The sequence below is a fragment of the Mucor mucedo genome, assembly GCF_025094135.1.
Source record: "Mucor mucedo strain NRRL 3635 chromosome Unknown EV154scaffold_97, whole genome shotgun sequence".
NCBI lineage: Eukaryota > Fungi > Mucoromycota > Mucoromycetes > Mucorales > Mucoraceae > Mucor > Mucor mucedo.
In genome coordinates, this window is record NW_026252381.1 from 54745 (window position 1) to 73717 (window position 18973).

At 35.9% G+C, this 18973-nt stretch overlaps 5 protein-coding genes across 5 annotated transcripts; 2 read left to right on the forward strand and 3 right to left on the reverse strand.

The window, feature by feature from the left end:
- Nucleotides 1-784: 784 nt before the first annotated feature.
- Nucleotides 785-2801, reverse strand: EV154DRAFT_448837 (cytochrome P450). Its single transcript, XM_051597167.1, has 6 exons — nucleotides 2376-2801; nucleotides 2231-2283; nucleotides 1697-2164; nucleotides 1388-1636; nucleotides 1124-1316; nucleotides 785-1058 (listed from the first exon to the last, which is right to left on the reverse strand). The coding sequence occupies exons 1-6, from the start codon at nucleotides 2774-2776 to the stop codon at nucleotides 866-868; spliced, it is 1557 nt and encodes a 518-aa protein (XP_051454263.1). The 5' UTR covers nucleotides 2777-2801; the 3' UTR covers nucleotides 785-865.
- Nucleotides 2802-5399: 2598 nt separating this feature from the next.
- Nucleotides 5400-8038, forward strand: EV154DRAFT_519623 (armadillo-type protein). Its single transcript, XM_051602749.1, has 10 exons — nucleotides 5400-5563; nucleotides 5628-5644; nucleotides 5706-5859; nucleotides 5928-5973; nucleotides 6040-6165; nucleotides 6233-6766; nucleotides 6817-7059; nucleotides 7118-7249; nucleotides 7305-7466; nucleotides 7531-8038. Exons 1-10 carry the CDS (start codon nucleotides 5447-5449, stop codon nucleotides 7995-7997), a joined length of 1998 nt encoding a protein of 665 aa, XP_051454264.1. The 5' UTR covers nucleotides 5400-5446; the 3' UTR covers nucleotides 7998-8038.
- A 1259-nt stretch (nucleotides 8039-9297) lies between these two features.
- On the forward strand, nucleotides 9298-10466 carry EV154DRAFT_519633 (uncharacterized protein). Its single transcript, XM_051602750.1, has 3 exons — nucleotides 9298-9927; nucleotides 9984-10166; nucleotides 10224-10466. Exons 1-3 carry the CDS (start codon nucleotides 9643-9645, stop codon nucleotides 10386-10388), a joined length of 633 nt encoding a protein of 210 aa, XP_051454265.1. The 5' UTR covers nucleotides 9298-9642; the 3' UTR covers nucleotides 10389-10466.
- A 2419-nt stretch (nucleotides 10467-12885) lies between these two features.
- EV154DRAFT_484670 (uncharacterized protein) lies at nucleotides 12886-14632 on the reverse strand (the record flags this gene model as incomplete). The annotated part of the gene is made up of 4 exons (XM_051598679.1): nucleotides 12886-13344; nucleotides 13544-13554; nucleotides 13704-13922; nucleotides 14569-14632. 4 exons carry the CDS (start codon nucleotides 14630-14632, stop codon nucleotides 12886-12888), a joined length of 753 nt encoding a protein of 250 aa, XP_051454266.1.
- Nucleotides 14633-15557: 925 nt separating this feature from the next.
- EV154DRAFT_469874 (glucose inhibited division protein A-domain-containing protein) lies at nucleotides 15558-18423 on the reverse strand. Its single transcript, XM_051597837.1, has 11 exons — nucleotides 18170-18423; nucleotides 17957-18108; nucleotides 17695-17884; nucleotides 17349-17638; nucleotides 16978-17281; nucleotides 16546-16881; nucleotides 16299-16485; nucleotides 16126-16235; nucleotides 15960-16056; nucleotides 15835-15895; nucleotides 15558-15766 (listed from the first exon to the last, which is right to left on the reverse strand). Exons 1-11 carry the CDS (start codon nucleotides 18408-18410, stop codon nucleotides 15668-15670), a joined length of 2067 nt encoding a protein of 688 aa, XP_051454267.1. The 5' UTR covers nucleotides 18411-18423; the 3' UTR covers nucleotides 15558-15667.
- Nucleotides 18424-18973: the final 550 nt, after the last annotated feature.

Genomic DNA, 18973 nt, shown 5'->3' on the forward strand with positions numbered 1-18973 from the left:
AGCTTCGTATAAATTATGTAATTTTACTTTAAGTGCTTTGCGATCAGATTTTCATTTACGCTTTTTTTTTAGAAAAAAAGGTAGTAAGCTGTCAAAGCAAATCAGACGTCGTTATTAGCTGCTCACCGAAGATGTTGGTTAATTCATGAAATAGATTCTTTTCTACTATTATGTCTTGGTCAATATTTATTAAAAAGTTTCGTGTAAATTTTTTGAATATTATCGAGTCCAATTACATTCGGCATTGCTTGATCATACTCGTTTTTTCGCGTGATAAAAAGATCTAAATTGGTACCATTCAGAATCTGTACTAATGAATGATATATATAAAGACTACTTACAATATTCCATATGAATATTGGCGTTGATAAATAAATCGGAAGACCTTGCTTCCTGATGATATAGCGTTAGTACGGATTTAGATCTAAATAGGGACAATTATTATTATATAACAATTGTGATAGTGAGCACCAGACTTTTAGTAGTCAATTTACAATGGACAACAAACAGCAACGAAACTAAAAAGCAGAGTATTTATAAGAAAGATCCTATCCTGTGTAACAACAAGCCATATTATTATTGTCTGCAGCAGAGTTCTTTTAAATGAAAATATATGTTATATTTCATTACTTTACTGTATTATTTTATTAAATACCACAGGTCCATAACATAAACTATTGTAAGTACTCAAGACGTAGGCCAACCTAAGAGACTTTAGTGCCATGTAAATTGTTTTTTAATATCACCCGTTACTAACACCGGGTTTAATGCAAAACAATGCATGTCCTTGAATAAGATTATATTATAAGCAGCACATGTGTATACATCTGCGTCAAAATAACACCAGGCTATTTATTATGGTTATTTAGATGAGAGCATCAGAGCGTTTAATAAATTTGACCTTGTAAGGAATGGGTAAAATAGTGAGGCCAGCATTTTCGGCACCCACAATATCAGGCATGCCTGCATCAGTAGGCTCAACAAAACACCTGGAGAAAAGTTGTGTGAATGCTTGGAAAATTTCAATTTCGGCTAAGTAAATGGCAGGACAAATACGTCTACAACAGCAAAAAAAAAGTTTAATGAAACTTGTTAAAACAACGATATGTTTTCTTGTTGTTACCTTCCCCAACCAAAGTTGTAATGATCACGTTCTTCAAATCTACCATTTGCTGCTGCTTGCATTGTCTTGAGATTAGTCATAAATCTTTCTGGAATGAATTTTTCGGGCTCGGAATAGACATTGGATTTATGCATACTATCCATGTTGGAAATGATAGTGGCTCCCTTGGGAATGATATAACCATCGATCTCAACTGTTTTTAGAAAAAAAAATATTTGCTAAGCATCTAGAGAGTAAAACGATTGGAAAAGAAAATGAACTTACGGTCTTTATGTGTTGTATGGGGTACACCAAATGGTGTGGTAGGTCTATATCTCATACATTCCTTCATAACAGAAACACAGTAAGGCAACTCAGTTCTTTCATTGAAAAGAGGGAGTCGTCCATTTTTCCTGATAAAGCTATCAAGTTCAGCAGATGCGGCTATTTGAACTTCAGGGTGATTACACATAATAGCAATGTTCCATGCCAAAGTGACAGAAACGGTGTCCGTACCAGCGGCCATTAAATCAGCTTATTGGAATAAAAATCATGTTAGTTTCTTCAAGACTCTTTCACAAATTTACAACTTACATGTAAAGACAAGAGTGTCATCCTCAGATAGATTGAATCCATTTTCTTTAAGAGACTTAATAACATTTGGACTTGTACTAGCACGAGCTTCCTCGATTAATTTTCTGTAGACAGGATTTCGTCGGTTTTTGATGAAACTCTTTTGTTTGGCTTGAGTTCCAGCAAAGTAATCAATAACGGAAACGACCGGCAAGAAATTTGCCAAATCATTCTCTAAACCAGCAAACTTCATACTAGTCTCAATCATAGTCGATAAATTAATGAACTCTTTATCATGTACAGAATCAAATTTTCTTCCAAAGGTTGCTGAGAACACAACATTGAGAGAATTTAGTTCTAAATGCTTGAAAGGGTCTGTAGCGCCTTCCTTTTCGGTTGTTTCGATAAAGCGGGTGACTAAATTTTCGGATTCTTCGATGATAGAGTCCATGTATTTTTCAATGTGTTTGGGTCCCAAGACAGACAACACTAGTGTAATTTATGATTTATAAGCATATATCGAATAGTGATTGATACAATTGTTACTCGACTTACTTGCAGCTCTTGCTTCCTTCCATTCAGCATCAGGCTGAGAAAAGACAACACCTCTATATATAAAAAAAAAGTGTCAGATTCTATTTCTCTCTCTCTCTCTCTCTCTCTTTTTTTTTAGAAAAAAAAAGTTGGTAAAGCTACTTACTTTCCATTGAGACTATAATGGTCGTGTGAGTAAACGCTATGTGGTCTGAATGAAGATTCAGCGCCATTCGAGACAAAAATTTTGTGAGCTAAGGCGGGATCACCGATCATAATCCAAGTCTGAACACCCATACGAAGTTTAATGATAGGTCCCAATTCGTTGATCCATTCAGACACTTTTCTACCGGGCAATTCACCCATTGATAACATATGGCCAACATAGGGATATGCAGAGCCAGGTACAGGGATTTCTTTGGTACCCTTTTTTTTGTTAGATTTTATCAAACGATAAGATGCGAACAAGACAGACGTGGCTGCTGCGATGCTAACAATAGGCACGATCTCTTTTCTTTCAAATTTTGGCAATGAAAATGTCTCAATAAATTTGATAGCTTGATCCATGATTCGTAAAAAAATTAGTGTAAGGAAACTGATAATCAAAGAAAAGAGCAAACTTATTTCTCGGCTAATTTATATGAATTCTGGATGATAAAATTAACTCCTACATATAAATCTCGTTCTCGAAAAACCTTATAACGCGCAAAAAAAAAAAAAAAAATCATTACTAGTGTGAGCTTGTGCTTTGTCCTTCGGAATGTCATACAAGACTATACTGATTGACGCATGTGTTACCTCGTTAGATAGAATTTCTTATTTTCAAATTCATTTAAATCAGTTTTTTCATCTGTTTAAATTACAGACGAATATGACTTTGAATTTGCTTCGGGTAAGACAGAAAAAGAACGAAACAAAAAAAAAAATACATTATAAAGTTGTCATGGAATTATTCGAAGCATGTGAAAAATAATTATCGTGTATCATTTTATCATTAGTGCAAGTCTAGAACTGCAAAGTCAAGCTATATTTTCATGCACGATTTGCGTTTACTAATGTCGTGGTTTGGTGCCACCTAGTTTTTTTTACTGTAATGAATCGGAGACTACCAGGTTCACATATACAAGTACATCGCCCATTGAAATTAAAGAAAATGGCAGGAAATTGAAAATTATAGTAGCTGCTTACCTCACTCACTCACCCACCCACCCGCCTGATCACTCAAACACTCACAAACACAAGCACCGACATATACCGACTTTTAAATTTGGCCATGCAATACACTGATTTAGAATGACTTATTGTGCACATCAATATCTTGTCTGTTTCACAAACTAATTTGATTTGAACCTTCACTCAGTAAAGAATATGAGAGCTTTGTACGACACAATAAGGTATAAAATAGTTTAAACTCCCATAATGATGATACCTTATTAGCTTTTTCTCTAGATATTTTTGGGAGCCATTAGCTTTTTTTAGGATTAAAAAAATAAATATTCTAAAAGACAATTCGACCTCTTCACGCTATCTCCAACACCAACATCCTCAATAAGAGAACTTAGTCTTAGACTCTTACAAATTTTATCCCTACTCGACACTTTACGATCAAAGAATGTCGATTGCTGGCCTACACCATGACTACACACTTATTTTAATGAGAGACATCTCCCGTTTGCTTTGAAAAAGAGGGGAATAAAAAGGGATATATGATAAATCTTAGCTTATTAAAAATATTACTCACTCGACAGAATCTGTAGTATTAGGTTGGGCTGTTTTTTGTATAAGAGACAGCTAACTTTGACACTTGCTAGTTTCTGATATAAATCGATTGAATGAATACGACTCCTCATTAAAAGATCGAGTATTTCGCAACGACTTTTTTGGATCGGTTGAAAAGTTATTCCTTTATTGTTCTTATGGCTCACATATAAGTTAATGCCAACAGTCTTTATAATAGCTCGAGGTTGCTAAAAATAGTCAACATTATTGTCTACATATCCATCTCATTGATAGCTTTGGTGAATTAGTGTAACTGATATGCTTCTATTACCATTTTTTTTTGTTTTTGGGAGTAGCGCAGCACCCAATTTGACCGTCAAATTGTATGCTCATTTAAATTACTTTACATGTCAACTTCAGATATGTACATAATTTCCTCTCAAATCTTAGTAATCGAACTTCTGACAGATTGTCATAGTGCTTTAATTCCATTTTTATACCGATAGCAATGAGGAGATAAAATAGATACCGAAAGTATAAAGCTCATTTTTTTCATCCTCATTATAGCAGCTCTCATCTTGTAGGGGCATACTGCCCGTTATCGTCTGTTATCGTGCTTCTTGACAATGAAATAGCAACTAATTTTGGAGTACAGAAGCACTTTTAGTTGGAATCGAAGAAAGTATTAATGGGGCCTGGGTCTCTGTACGTACACATCCTCAGCAACATGATATTCTTCCTTAAGCATTTAAGCCCTGGAAACAACAAGACATAAACCATCAATGTCATTGATATTCTTGTCGATCTTAAGACCAACAAATTTGATAACAAGACGCTTATCGATAGAGCCAACAATCATGTCTTCCAGAGACACGATACACGGTTAAACCCAAGGTTGAGTAAGGGATAGACAATCAGACAGCTTAAAAGGTGCTTTACTATGAGTATTTTTATATCCAAATATGCCCATGGTACACAAACTGCATATGAGAGTGATGTCAGATACTTATGTTTTTTAATTTTTGTATCTTGAAAAACATAAAAGTTGTTATGAGCTAACCTTTTCATAATATTTACAACAAAAAATGAAAAAACGGAAGAGGGAAAGATAAAAGTGTATAAACTGATAATTAAGAGCTGGTTTATGTATCACACCCAAAATTTAAGTATGTTGCACAGGCAATGAGTGGGACTCGACAAAATACGCATTCAACATACCAAGCTTTTTAAATAAACTCGTGTCGTCACCTTTATTCACAAAAACCAAATATATCTGTCCCGTAAAATAATCTTGATGATAAATAGAAAAGGTTTGCTCCTGATCACAATATACACAGCAAAAGGACACCTTATTCTATACAAACACATGAATGGATTGTATCAGCAACGTTCTCGTGACTGTGATTGGCGGGAATTGTCGGCCAGTGAGGAGGTTGCATGATAGAACACAAGATTATTTTCCCCTTATTTTGTTTTCGTATCTATCTTTTTATTTTTTTGTCATAAACTTCTTTTGTAATGAACACCAATGACGACCGTTTGACATTTCTATTACCTCGCCCCGTCTGGGTAAACGATATGGATGTGTCCTACTGTTCCTCTTGCAATAATGCCTTCGGTCCTTTAAAAAGAAGGGTAAGCCTTTTTTAAAAGTCGAGATGGAGAGAAAAGCATGTAGTAATTATAATCTTCCTCTTAGCATCACTGTAGAAATTGGTAATATTGGGAATGAATAAAAGCGTACGGTTAGCTAACCTTTTTTCCTTTTTTTACGCAGTGGTAATATATTTTGTCACGATTGCTCATCCCGTAAGGTCCCGTTACCACAACTAGGGGACGGAACAAAGCCAGTTCGAGTATGCAACGGTTGCTTTGATGTAGCTTATTTAGTTACATATGCTATTGATGAAGATCATGGTATTTCCACACAGGTAGAAATGAAATAACCGTTGTTGTGTATCCCACCTCTTTCCTAATAATCGTGTGCGTCTTCTTTTAGATTCATGGTGTCCGAGGACTACTTGAATTAACCGAAAAGGATGACGGTAAGGTATATGTGGATTTGACGGGGGAAAAAATTCGCAAAATAAGCTCATGCTATTTAAATTTAGAAAAGGATTTACACAATATGGTTGCGTACGGTGGAGTGGATGCCCTTATATGGCTTTGCCGTTCCTCTAAAAGTATCAAGCTGCATCACTTGACAACGACAATTCTAGCCATGCTTGCAGAGAAAGGTAAATATCTCAAATAGTTACAGTAACCGTCACTTTATTAAAACGTTTGACTGCAAAAAAAAAAAAGAATCTATTCGACCTGTCATCATTACCAAATGGGCTTTACCTCCTTTACTCCACCTTATTCGCTATTATACTAATACCGAAATCCTGCTCAAAAAATCCCCGACCAGTTCTATACGTTCAAATAGCAGTAATCCGTTGGACGACATTGCAACTACCGAAACTAGACAGAGCATCATTCTGGAAATCATTATCAATTGTACCCATATATTATATCAACTTTCTAGAGCGGGCATCTTCAGTCAAAAAGAGGTTGTAACAGAAGGGGTATTCGATACTTTGTTTACACTGGCTTCTTTTGACCATACACAATCGGATGCGACCAACGAGGAACAACAACAGATTAATGAGCGGTTGGCTATCATTCAAAATCTGGCCGCAAAGTCTATTTCTGCCATCAGCTCCTTGGTCGCATTTCAAGCAAGTATTATCGAGCTTATTCAAGGAACTCCCAAACTTTCCAGTTTACTGAGATCTTCTAATGACGATGTGCGTAAATACATTGCCAAAACTATCGCCTATCTGTCTCTTCGAAATGGTAAGTGGACTTTTCTTACTTTTTTGCTCTCTTTTTAAATTGTGTGATAGATAAGTATAAACCCAATTTACTTTGCGGTGATGGATCTCGTGCTCTAGTATCTATCCTTGTTGTTTTACCTCAAAAAGAACCGAGCGACAAGAAAACCAGAATGAAAGATCTCGAGTATTATTTGTCACAAGATATTCAAGACGATCTGTACACAGAAATTACTTCGATAAAGGAAGATTATCACCTCAACTCTGCAGCGGTATCTCATACTTGCTGTGCATTAGCTAATTTTGCTACCAACAGTAAGTTCATTTTATGAGGTATTCCTATTGGATTCTTAAGCAGAAGCTTTTAAAATAGATGAATCACAGGTCAATTTGATGGCACAGCCTCGTTTTTTACAATACCTTTGTAATGTACCCGCTATCTTTTCAGAACATGCGGAAATACATCGTCATGTTGCAAGGTGTTTGGCTAATCTTGCGCTTTATGGTAAGCATTCTTGTGTCCTAGACGGAGGGATAGAAACTAATACAGTGTTAAATAGAGGAAAACAATAGATCGATGCTCACTAGTCAAAACGGCAAAGATGATAATAAGGACGCATACAATGTACTACCCACGTTGCTCTTTATGGGAAAATCAGACTCAGAGACCCATATTGTTCAAAGACATATTGTGCGTGCCATTGACAATCTCAATTCAAATTGTAAGTGTGTAAATACGGGTTGGCTATATTTTGTTAAGCCTAAACATTTTCTGCAAAAAAATAGTTCGTCCCAAAAATGGTCGCTGGAAAGGACTATTTAATGAAGCTTGCGTATACATTCGAAAAGTACTGGATAACTACGACGGCAATGAAAAGGATCTGGATACGATTAAGAGAGCCAAGAGTATTCTGGCCAGAGAAAAATTAGAAAACGAGCATCATCCAACTGTCAAAGCTGTAGTGTCAGCCATTGAAAATACTCCTCCTGTAACAACACCAGCACCGACACAGGTATCAACATCGGTCATAGAGCAAACGAAAAATAGGGTAGAACAGGAAGATGCTTCCTCATCACCACCGACCTCAGAAGATGAAGCTGCTGTTGTACAAGAGGACGCATACGATCTCCAAACACTGATTACCACACCAGTTTCTACCTCAAACGAAGAAGAAACAGATGAGCCGAAAGCATCTCCCCCACCTGCGACAAAAAATAAAAGAAAATCCAAGAAAAATAAAAAGTGGGAGTAAGCTGTCCACTGTTCACTATTTTTTTTTTTTTTTTTTTTTTTTTTTTTGGGGAACACAATAAAAAGCTTTAAACGAAATGTGTAGGACCAGCTATTCAGGTAACTTTTGGTTAATCAATGTTTGAATGAAACGCCCCCCTCCCCTATGTTGATCATGTTTGTCTGTAAAAAAAGCATTATGTAACTATTTGTTACCAAAACATAAAAAGAGCTTTTGCTTGGGAACGAAAATTTCTTATTTAGGGAAGTCCACGGAAAGAGGGGTTTAACTATACTTTTTACGCTGGGACCATCTGATGATTATCATTTTAACAAGCACGAAGACACAGTTTATAATGTGTGTAAAAGCTTTGTTGAATGGTATTTGAAATATAGATATGGCCTCTCTTCTTTTAATTCGCGTGTTATTAATAACACCCTTCATTCCACTTAGTAGTTGATTGTAAGCTGTCGAGCGTAGTTATGTATTGTTACATTAGTTACAGTTATATTATCTTTACTTTATGTGTACCCAACTTCGTAACAAGAAGCCATCCACCACCCTCGTTCCCATTACATGATTGTGTTTCTTATCCCAAAAATAAGCTCTCTCAAATAATATCGTCCTAATGAAGATGTCGGTCGTCTCTTAAAAATAACGAATTCCAAAGTGTATATTGCACTTCTGAAATAAGACACAGAGAGAAGAAACATTAATCAACACTCTTTGTCTGGATACCCTTTTTACTGCTGTTCATAATATTTTTATTTTTCTGAAACATTTGACAGAACCTTAAACTGCGAATCATCCAATAGAATACAAGTCTATTAATTGATATGACATAAACAAGTTTCAAGTCCATTAAAGTTCGTTGAGAGATAAAATATCATAGCCTTATAGTAACCAGCATAAAAAGGTGTTTCTCGGTTGTGATCCTGGGTTCGTACGTGGAGCCGAGTACAATAACGTAGAGAAAGAGCGAGCTGTTGCTAAAAGAAATAATTCGTGCCAAAACTCTAATTTTTCCGCTTTCGCCAAAATCAGCTTTTGAATGTTTTAAGGCAGTTCTTATTCTTATGAGGATCACCAAGGAGATTAGCCATGAAGGTCGCCTTTAGCCAAACGAGCACATAGCTTGTGAGTGAACTGCTTACGGCTCTGAAGAGAAAGTGTTTATTTCTGGAGGGAGCTTGCAAAAACAAAAAAACAACGACAAAGAAAGAAAAAATTTTAATTGGCCAAGACAATAAGTTAATTCTGTCACTTGCAGCATATAAAACAAAACAATGACCCGAATTGGCATATTCTCCCCCTTTTATTCCCACTAAATGTCTTTTTCGTCACCTTCCAGAAAACGATTTGATCGCTCTAAAGCTGTTATCCCCACTTTTGGAAGTACCACCACAAGATCAACACTTCGCAATAAACCTCTTGGTAAAGCAGGATTATCAGTGGAGCAAAGGTTGGAAAATCTCGAGAGAAATGCTGCTGCCGTTGCTGCTACTGTTGCCAATGTTGCTGCTACTTCTACTGCTTGCTCTAATAATAATAAACAAAGAACTATCATCGATCCTGCATTATCTGTAAGTATTTAACGCGTCGATTGATTTATTAAATTTAACTATTCTCTGAATAGGCTTTAATACGCGACAGCTACAAGGACTACATGAGCAAGAATAATAGTCGTGGGTGGTTATTTGGTTTTAGTTTGTTATCGATGGAAAACATTGCTTTACACGATCACCTCTTGGAAAAGGTTAGGCTTCATGACAACTATTCCGCCCACTTGCCTGAACATACGCCATTTATCGTTGCTAGAAAGAGATTTGTCAAAGAAAAAATCAGACATCATTATGAGCATCTGGCTGACAACGAAAAAAAAAAAACTTGGGATGAAGACAAGTTAAAGTTATTAGCCGAAAATAACCGAAGAAAATCTCGTATGCAAACGGTCAGTGATATTTAACATGCATGAAATATTATTAAATTACTTACATCTTACCACAGAAAATGAGAAGAAGAAAGGCTGCTTTTGCCAGGTACAAGGATGCGTTTGAACTTAAGTATGGTCCAGATTGTGAGGAATTCGTCGACCGAGCATATATGTCAGAAGAAGAAAACAATGAACTGGATGAGTACGGTAATGCCCTGAATTTCTTCAACCTTGTGCCTAAATGGAGAACACCAAAGGTTAGTGATATGAAATTAAAAGACACATGTAATTTATTGACGTAACCTTTCAAAAAGTTGCAAGAGTTTGTGAATGAACTGGATAAACCCATTCTGGCAATTAAACCATCCGCATGCAAACGCTGCACTCGCACACCCATACCAGAAGAAACGACCAGTGTCCCTCTGGATATCTTGGCCACATTGCCTAGTTGGGGAGTAGACCCAAATGTTTTTCTTTAAATCATGAAAAAAATCACATCAATAAAAAAAGGAAAGTGACAAAACATGCTTGGGCATGGAACCATACCGCAACCCCAATGTACGAAAATAATAATCATATGAATACTGTGTGATAGATTGGAATAAATTGTAAAAAAAGAAAAAAAAAAAAAAAGACATTGTAGTATAAATACGTTGAGACTACCCAAAGACTTTATTATGAGTAGAAATCAGTTAATTAAAAAGAATTTGAGGGCACTCTTTACATCATCAATTAACGTATTTGTACATGTCTAGAGAAATGGGACGGATTTGCTACGGCTGTAATAAAATGCCTGAAAAAATTATTTCGTGCCGTGATGTAATGGTATATCTCAAAAAGAGGATATGTGTATCGGATACTATTACTTATGTTTATTCTTTGTCCAGGCTTGGCTATACTTTATGTTGGCAACAGACTGGAAGGTATTTACAAGGTATAATACGTACATGTGGCAGAAATGATTGATGACTTGAGCGTTTCTCCCCCGTCCTTTACATCCAACTTGAGGTGAATGAAAGCTGTACACCCAACCTTAGCTGTCTTTCGGATTTGGTCTATTCATTACATCCCCATCCTCAATAACAATTTCTATACTGTGATTAAAAACTCTACAGTCGAGGCATGTCTACTTTCTACGTCTCTAATGCTACGGTAATCCCAAAGAGTGCTGCCGTACAAGTGTCATGTACACTTTGTCGCTTTGAGTGTTATAAAAATCCTGGATTTCGGCTTTTGCAGAGCTATTATCAACAAATATCTTCTTTGTTCAAAACTTTATCTCAAAAGCCCCCCTCATGCTAACAACAACTTCACTGCTACCAACAGTCCTTTTCGAATGAGACGGGAAATTCAGTCTCGTAGCTTCTTTCTTCCTCACTTATTTTTCTTCTTTAACAATGCTGGCTGAGCTCCAATCAAACTCGTCCTTAAAACTAGAAAGGGGCGTCTTCCTGTTTCTCCATGCTGACATTGTTGAATGTTTCTTCAAAGCCATCGTTAATGTTTTCCTCTTCCTTAAACTCAGTAAGAGCAGCTTGAGTACAGTATGTGGAGAGCCAGATGAGGAAGTGACAGCCATGTAAAAAACATGGATTACTCACCTTTAACAAATCTAATAATTCGGTCGGATGGAGCTAAATAAAATATGTAGAATAGGGGTATTCAATCATGAAAATAAAATAAAATAAATAAAAAAAAAAGGTTCAATAAGATTTTAATTTTAAGAGGATGCAAAAACGTTTTGCTAAAAATTCTATAAAAAAATAAAAATTCATGGACTTTCTATTGGCTTATTTTAATTTTATTTTTTTATTTTATTTTATTGGTATGATTGAATAACTTTAATATATATCAACGTGACATATTTCGTTTATTCAAAAGTCTTACATCTGGCCGTCAACAATAATAGATTAGGATGTCCTAACAGGATAGCATTTTAAAGAGCAAAATTACTACATAAACAATAATGTTGACCCAACAAAACTACGTCTATGATATGAGTTTTATGATTTTACAATCTTTATAATTATTTGCTGTAGCTTTAATTATAAAAAGATCCAGCCGCACTCAAGGCTAATCAGCCTTGCCGGGGGGCATTTTTTCTAATTTAATGAGAATCATTGTTCTTATCATGCAAAAAACAAATAAATATTTCATAAAGAAAGGATAACGTAATGCTGCATATAATGAATAGTTCCGACATGACAAGATTTATAAATTAACTTGTACATAGTGGTGACAGACTTTTCATGATATATATAGGTCTCCCTCGTGAACTGTGAAATTGGTAAATGCATTATCAATAAACTAGACATTGTTTGTCTTAGCGAATATGGCTAATTTCAACGAGTAATATAGAAGATATTTATCCAGCATTGTTTTGTCTGGGACCTCGATGTTGAAATTTATATTGAAGTCGCCAGTTAAATTACTTGATTCCTCACATTAATGCAAGATTCTGATACAGCTGGTACTATAACCCGCGGTGATTTTTAAACAACAACAAAAAATTGATAGTTCTGTATTGTGAAAAACGATTTATTCGCCTTCCTTATTCTTTGTCAACATCACTGTTAATCCAGGTATTTTTATTATTATTATTATTTATTAGATGAATCAAAAAGAAAAAAGAAGGGGATATTTATTTGTGTTGAGTTACTTTTTGATACATGAGATAGGAATTTCTGGTTGAGTCTCCGCAGACTAGACTCTTACACCATAGTGAAAGTGAAAAAATGATGTAATTATGGTACGCTTTTAATTTATTTATCGGATGGACAATTGTACTCGAGAAACATTTTGTACCACCGGTACACCTCATATACCCAAAATTATATCAAACTTGGTAAAAAGAACAAAACTTGCAGCACCTCACACTTTTACCTGGCCGTCATCAAGCACCAGCACCAACACCAGCGAGCATTTCGTAATCAACAAGCATATCCACCATACTTGTATTAGGACCATGTTTTTTTTTTACTCTTCATCAGTTAAGTTGCTTTTTATGGTATTCATAACTCTGGACATTGGTTGTAAATTTTGGATACCCCAAGCATTTGGATCTTTTTTTACACTATCCAGAGGTTTACGATGATCGATCGAAAGGGCCCAAAATGGAATTATGGCTGATTTTGGGTTGTGAAATTGAATTTCACTTCCCGTGATACAGCATTTATAATTATTCGCAGCACAAATTCCCAGAAGAGCTTGTTTGGTAGGGAACTTCGAATCACTACATTTGTTTTTGTTCGCTCTTCTTCTCATTTGGACAAGGCGTCCAGCGAAACGTTTCAAACTGTCCTTCTCAGACAACAAAGCTGGACAGTCAGCGGGGGGGATTTTTTTTGTACGTATCCAAAAAATAAATTTTTGGATATCGTCATTTGTGGGGAGCATTCCCCGGAGGCTAAAACTAATGATTAGTGAACGTTCTTCCTTTTTTTTTTTCTTTTTTTTTTTAATCCTTAAAAACTTGCCTATTGCAGCCGAAACAAACTCCGTTTCTGTTTTGGGACAATTGGTACTGCGTGCTAGTACCAATCATCCCAACATTGCAATAAAGACAACGCGTTGCCTCTTTCTAAAAATTATAGCGTCAGCTATATACACAAGATCACGAATAAGATATTTTTACCTCAGAATTCACTATTTGACAGTCAAATAGTGAATTCCATTTTTCTAAAAGAGAAAAATGGACACAACCAATCACGAGTCAACAGTTTTGCAGACCAGTAACGGTTTGACATACTATAGCAAATGTATAAGTTTTCGCGTGGTGTACAATTTACTTTTACTTGCCTCCTCGTTTGCCGATTCTTGAGGTCTAGCACTTGCCAGACTTTTTCTTCCTTTGCTTGACTTGGTGCTCGATTTATCCTCACTGGAAGTATCAATGACGTGAGGAGCAGTTTGAGTACCACTGCGTAAAGCATAATGGTCATCAAGTAGTTCCCTACAGTCATGACTTTCCTCAGATTGACTATTATGAGTCCCACCCAAGGCAACGCTTTCAGCTACTTGAATTAATTCATGAGTTTATGCCCCAACTACACCCTCGTCTCGAAGAATACTCACCAAATTTTTTATTTTAGTAAAAGACTTTCGTCAAATTTACTAAAATTAAAATTTGTATATCTGAAAGAAGGAGAAAAGAGTGATTACGCAGCGACGTAGGGAGGCGTCTTTTTTTATTCCCTCTTTTTTTTTTTTTTTTCTTTTTTGACAACAAACAAAAGAGAACGAATCGGAACTCGAGAAATTATTTGTTTATTCGTTTTATCACACGATGATGTCTTTTGAGAGATTATCAGCTATTTTATCACAGATTGTGTCTGCAAAAATAAGAAATCGAGCAGAAAACCAGCTACAGATTGTTTATTTTTAGTTTACGTTTAGACTTTAAGAGAGAGAAAGGAGGTCGTCCTGCTATCCTTTACATGTTTGTCTCTTTCTAATAAACAGTGGGTTAAACTGCCTATGTATGGGTCCCATCATAAAAATATATATCAAAGTGGTGAAGAATTTTATTTGCGGTTGTAATATATCATGCGTGCTAATAGTATCCTATTTTACACTTTTTGCTGAATTATTTATATACTAATGAGTCCCCCCCCCCAAAAAAAAAGAAAGGCCTGACCACCAGCAAGTAGAAGCACATACTGGTCAAAAAATACATTATGCTTCTATAAGATATCGTCATTACAGAGAGACTGATTATCCACATGCTATTTGGTCATAATGTAAAGGCACTATGGACCGATGCACGAATACGGAATTTTAAAAATTTAAAGAATAGTTTACCCAGGTCTTGGAAAGTCTTTTGTGCCAATTGATTGAGAATACATGAAAGATTGTACACAGAAAAATAGAGGTCAAAAGGATTTAAATTTTACAAGAACTGAAATCAAGACACATAGGTACAGCAAAAAAAAAAAAAAAAAAAAAAAAAAAAAAAGATATGAATGTATTTTGAAATATGTTGACAGAAAATATATTTGAAATCACCAACTACATGACTCCTCCTGAAGAACAGAGAGATTGAATATAGAAAAATATTCTCGCATTTTATTATTTCAGTTCTCAGTCTAGTGTCCGTCATATTCATACTCGAGGCATACATTGAACCAATTAATACGATGAAGCCACAACCGTCGTAAGCTTCTTGTTCTGGATGCGAAATTGACAATATAGAAGAGAGAATTTATTGTCGTTTGAGTAGTAGTGTAGGTTCACGTCCATTTGATAATTGGACTTCTAACTCCAACTGTAGAAGGGTGTGTTTATTTATTTGTGTGGACAGCTCGGCATGAACTGATATACAAGGCATAAATTATTTATTTCTCCCTTTTCACTTATGTAAGATCGTACAGTTAATGTACTTGATGACTTGTTGATACTGATGAATATCTAGTTCGAACACACTTGATGTCAGTCGAAATGTTAGAGGAACGTATTGAGTACATGAAAGGCATTGTTTCCCTCATTAAAAAAAAAACTAAACAAATTGATGAGGAATCCAGTAAAAAATATATATAACGGTAGACATCTACAGGTCGATAACCCTATTGGTACCCACATGATGACTCAATTCAGCATTACGGCAAGTAATCTTGAACTATTATATGGAGGAAACTAAGAGAAGCAATTTCTATTTATTCCAAAAAAAACTTTGATCTCTACATCACTTGTGTGACTTCATTATGCATGCCATTAGTTTATCTAAAAGTATGCCAAATCTAATTCTCGGGTAGTTTCTAATTTAATTGGCAAACACGGGTTTGTTGTATGTACGTCTCGCATATTTCATTAATACAACCATCGCTGCTGGCGTCATTCCCTCAATTCTTTTCGCGGCACCCTATTTACGTAGGTTAAGTATTTTTGTGCTTCCTTTTTTTTTTCTGAGTAGTTTTTTTTTTAACTCACTAATGTTTCCGGGCGCACTTCTGCCAGCTTTTGTCGAACTTCATTTGAAAGTTGGTCCATTCTAAACAAGTGAAAGTCATGGTGTGAATAATAAGCATTAACCTAAAATTTTTCGTTATACGTACTGCAAATAATCCAAATTGATATCCAACACCAAATGTTCATCTCTCTTCAAAGCCATAACTTCTAATTCTTGTCTTTTCAAAAATGGCTTGTAGCGGCCTTCATAAAAAAAAATGGAATTTAGTGAGACTGCCTTCAATCATAACCTGATTTTATAAGCAGACAAACCTTCAATCATGATACGGTCTAATAAGGAAGGCTCTAGGTGCTTCAATGCGGGTATTAATTCATGAAATTGTTCCAAGACAACATTTGGCCAAGTGAGTAAATCCATTCCACTTGATAATATACGTCAATAAACAGACTTCACTTTTTTTTTTTTTTTTTTTTTTTTTTTTTACCTTCTCATGGAACCATTGTCATTGACATTGTCATGGCTGACTTTGCCAGTAGGCGTAATATTGTAGTCTGCCCAACGCTTTGCTGGCATTTTAATATCTTGTAATGCTTGTATCGCACTTTCCAAAGCTACTGAAGTTGATTTATAATGATCCCATCGTTTTTCTCCAATCACACCAGCTTGATAACCTGCATTAAAAGAAAAATTAAGGTTAGACATCACCATAATAATAAGAAAGTATGTATTACCTCTTCTTGTCAGTCTCGTGTCTGCATTATCTGCACGTAAAAGTAATCTATATTCGGATCTTGCAGTGAACACACGATAAGGCTCATTGACACCCTTAGTGATCAAATCGTCAATTAAGACACCAATATATGCGTCTGATCTATCAAGGATAAACGGAGCCTTATTTTGGGCATGCAAACCCGCATTGATACCAGCCATAACACCTTGGGCAGCTGCTTCCTCATACCCTGTTGTACCATTAATTTGTCCTGCTAAAAATAATCCACTGATGCGTTTGGTTTCTAAGGTCGACCTTAATTCTCTTGGATCAATATGATCGTATTCCACACCATAAGCTATCGAGAGTTGATGGTCAATATCCCATCACAACAAAAAACCACATACTGTTTGTAAACGAAAAAAAAAAGGGGGATGGGGATGGGGGGGTTTACCTGGTTTGAGCATATCCACATTTTCTAAACCTTTAATCATTCTCAAAAAGTTCAATTGGATGTCTTCAGGCATGGTGTTTGAGATACCATTGGGGTATACAGTGTGGTCATCTAAACCTTCGGGTTCCAACCAAATGTTATGTGCTTCTTTGGTGCTGAATCTTTTGATCTTACTTTCAAGCGATGGGCAATATCTAGGACCCTTCACAGTTTCTCGAATATGAATACTTTGATCAAAATGTTGTGCAATATATTTATGCACTTTATCATTGGTGTATGTTTGATGACATAAAATTTGATTATCCTATCCTTCTTTGTCAATGACACCTTTCTTTTACAGACCAAGATATTCAAGAGAAAAAAAAACTTACGGCATGAGGTACGGTCTTGTTTAAATATGAAAATGGAGATGGTGGGTTATCACCTTCTTGAATGACAAGTCCATCATAATTAATTGTTCTACCATCCAATCTGGCAGGCGTTCCTGTCTTCAAGCGAGCCAATTTAAATCCCGCTGATTTCAATGAATTTGACAGCCCAATGGATGGGTTTTCTCCAATTCTACCTGCAGGCCATACTTTTAATCCAAGATGAATTTCTCCACCCAAGAAGGTTCCCGTGGTGATGACTACATTGGGTGCTCTAATAATCTGGCCGTTGTCTGTTCTTGCTCATCATTAGCTTGGGTCACAACCATTTTAATATAAAATTGCTTACCTAAGCGAACACCTTTCACAATCTGTGAAGCTCCCTTTAAAACCATCTTATTATGTTCCTCTTGTGTCACTTGGTCGTTCAGTACAAGATCGGCGACACTGCCTGATTGGATCGTCAAGTTCGGATAATCTTTTAAATATTCTTGTAAATGCTTCTTGTATAATTTACGATCAATTTGAGCTCTTGGACCCTAAATTAAAATATGAGTTATCTAGAAGAGAAGCAAAAAGTTTTTTTCTTTTTGGGGGGTAGGAAGGCTTACATAAACAGCGGGACCCTTTGATTTATTCAAGACTTTGAATTGGATACCAGCAAGATCGGATATGCGACCACATACACCATCCAAAGCATCAATTTCTCTAACAAGGACACCTTTACCCACACCACCAAAAGAAGGGTTACAAGACATTTCACCTGTGAATAAAGAAAAAGAAAATGAGACCGTGTATACTCATGGGAAGAAAAAATAGTTTACCAATCGTATCCTTGTTTTGCGTCAAGAGTAATGTTCTTGCTCCGGATCGAGCAGCGGCTGTACATGCTTCTGTACCAGCATGTCCACCTCCAATGACAATGACATCGAAATCGTTGACGAGAGGTTGTGTTACAACAGTGGCTTGTCGAAGAGAAGTGCACGAATGAAAGCTACTTGTTGTTTTGAACAAGCATTGGTGGATCAACTTGCTTGATCTTGACGATCTAACTTGGCGATGCATTTGGATAATGTTAATAAAAAGAAAAGATCACACAAGAAAAAAAAAAAAAGGACTAGGGGTACAATCTCAACTATTTCAAGTCCCGGGAAAATCATGTAGAAAAGATAGTGATTGATTACTGTCATACAGAATTTTAAGCTGTGCATATTTATATCTTACATGACTAAGATACATGTGTTATTATATGTTCATTAAGGGGATGCCCCAGAGATACAACCATTGTATACTCTTTGGGATGATGGATTGTTAGAAAAGCTACCAGCTCGAATACTATTGCCGTCTCATCCAATCAAATCATTCCGGAGGAAAAAAACCAAATCCGAAAAAGCCATGGTCTACACATAAGTCATCCGTTGACATGCCATATCGTCTAAACTTCATAGGATGATCGATTTCTGTTTTTCATAAAACCAGCAGATATACAACCACCAAGTTCCAACTTTCATAGGGGGGGTTTTTTTTGCATATATTTCTATTTTAAGTAAAGGCCCAGACATTATGAAAGATGAAATAAGTAATTAAATCATTCTGACATAAGCTCTTGTTTATCAGCCTATAAATAA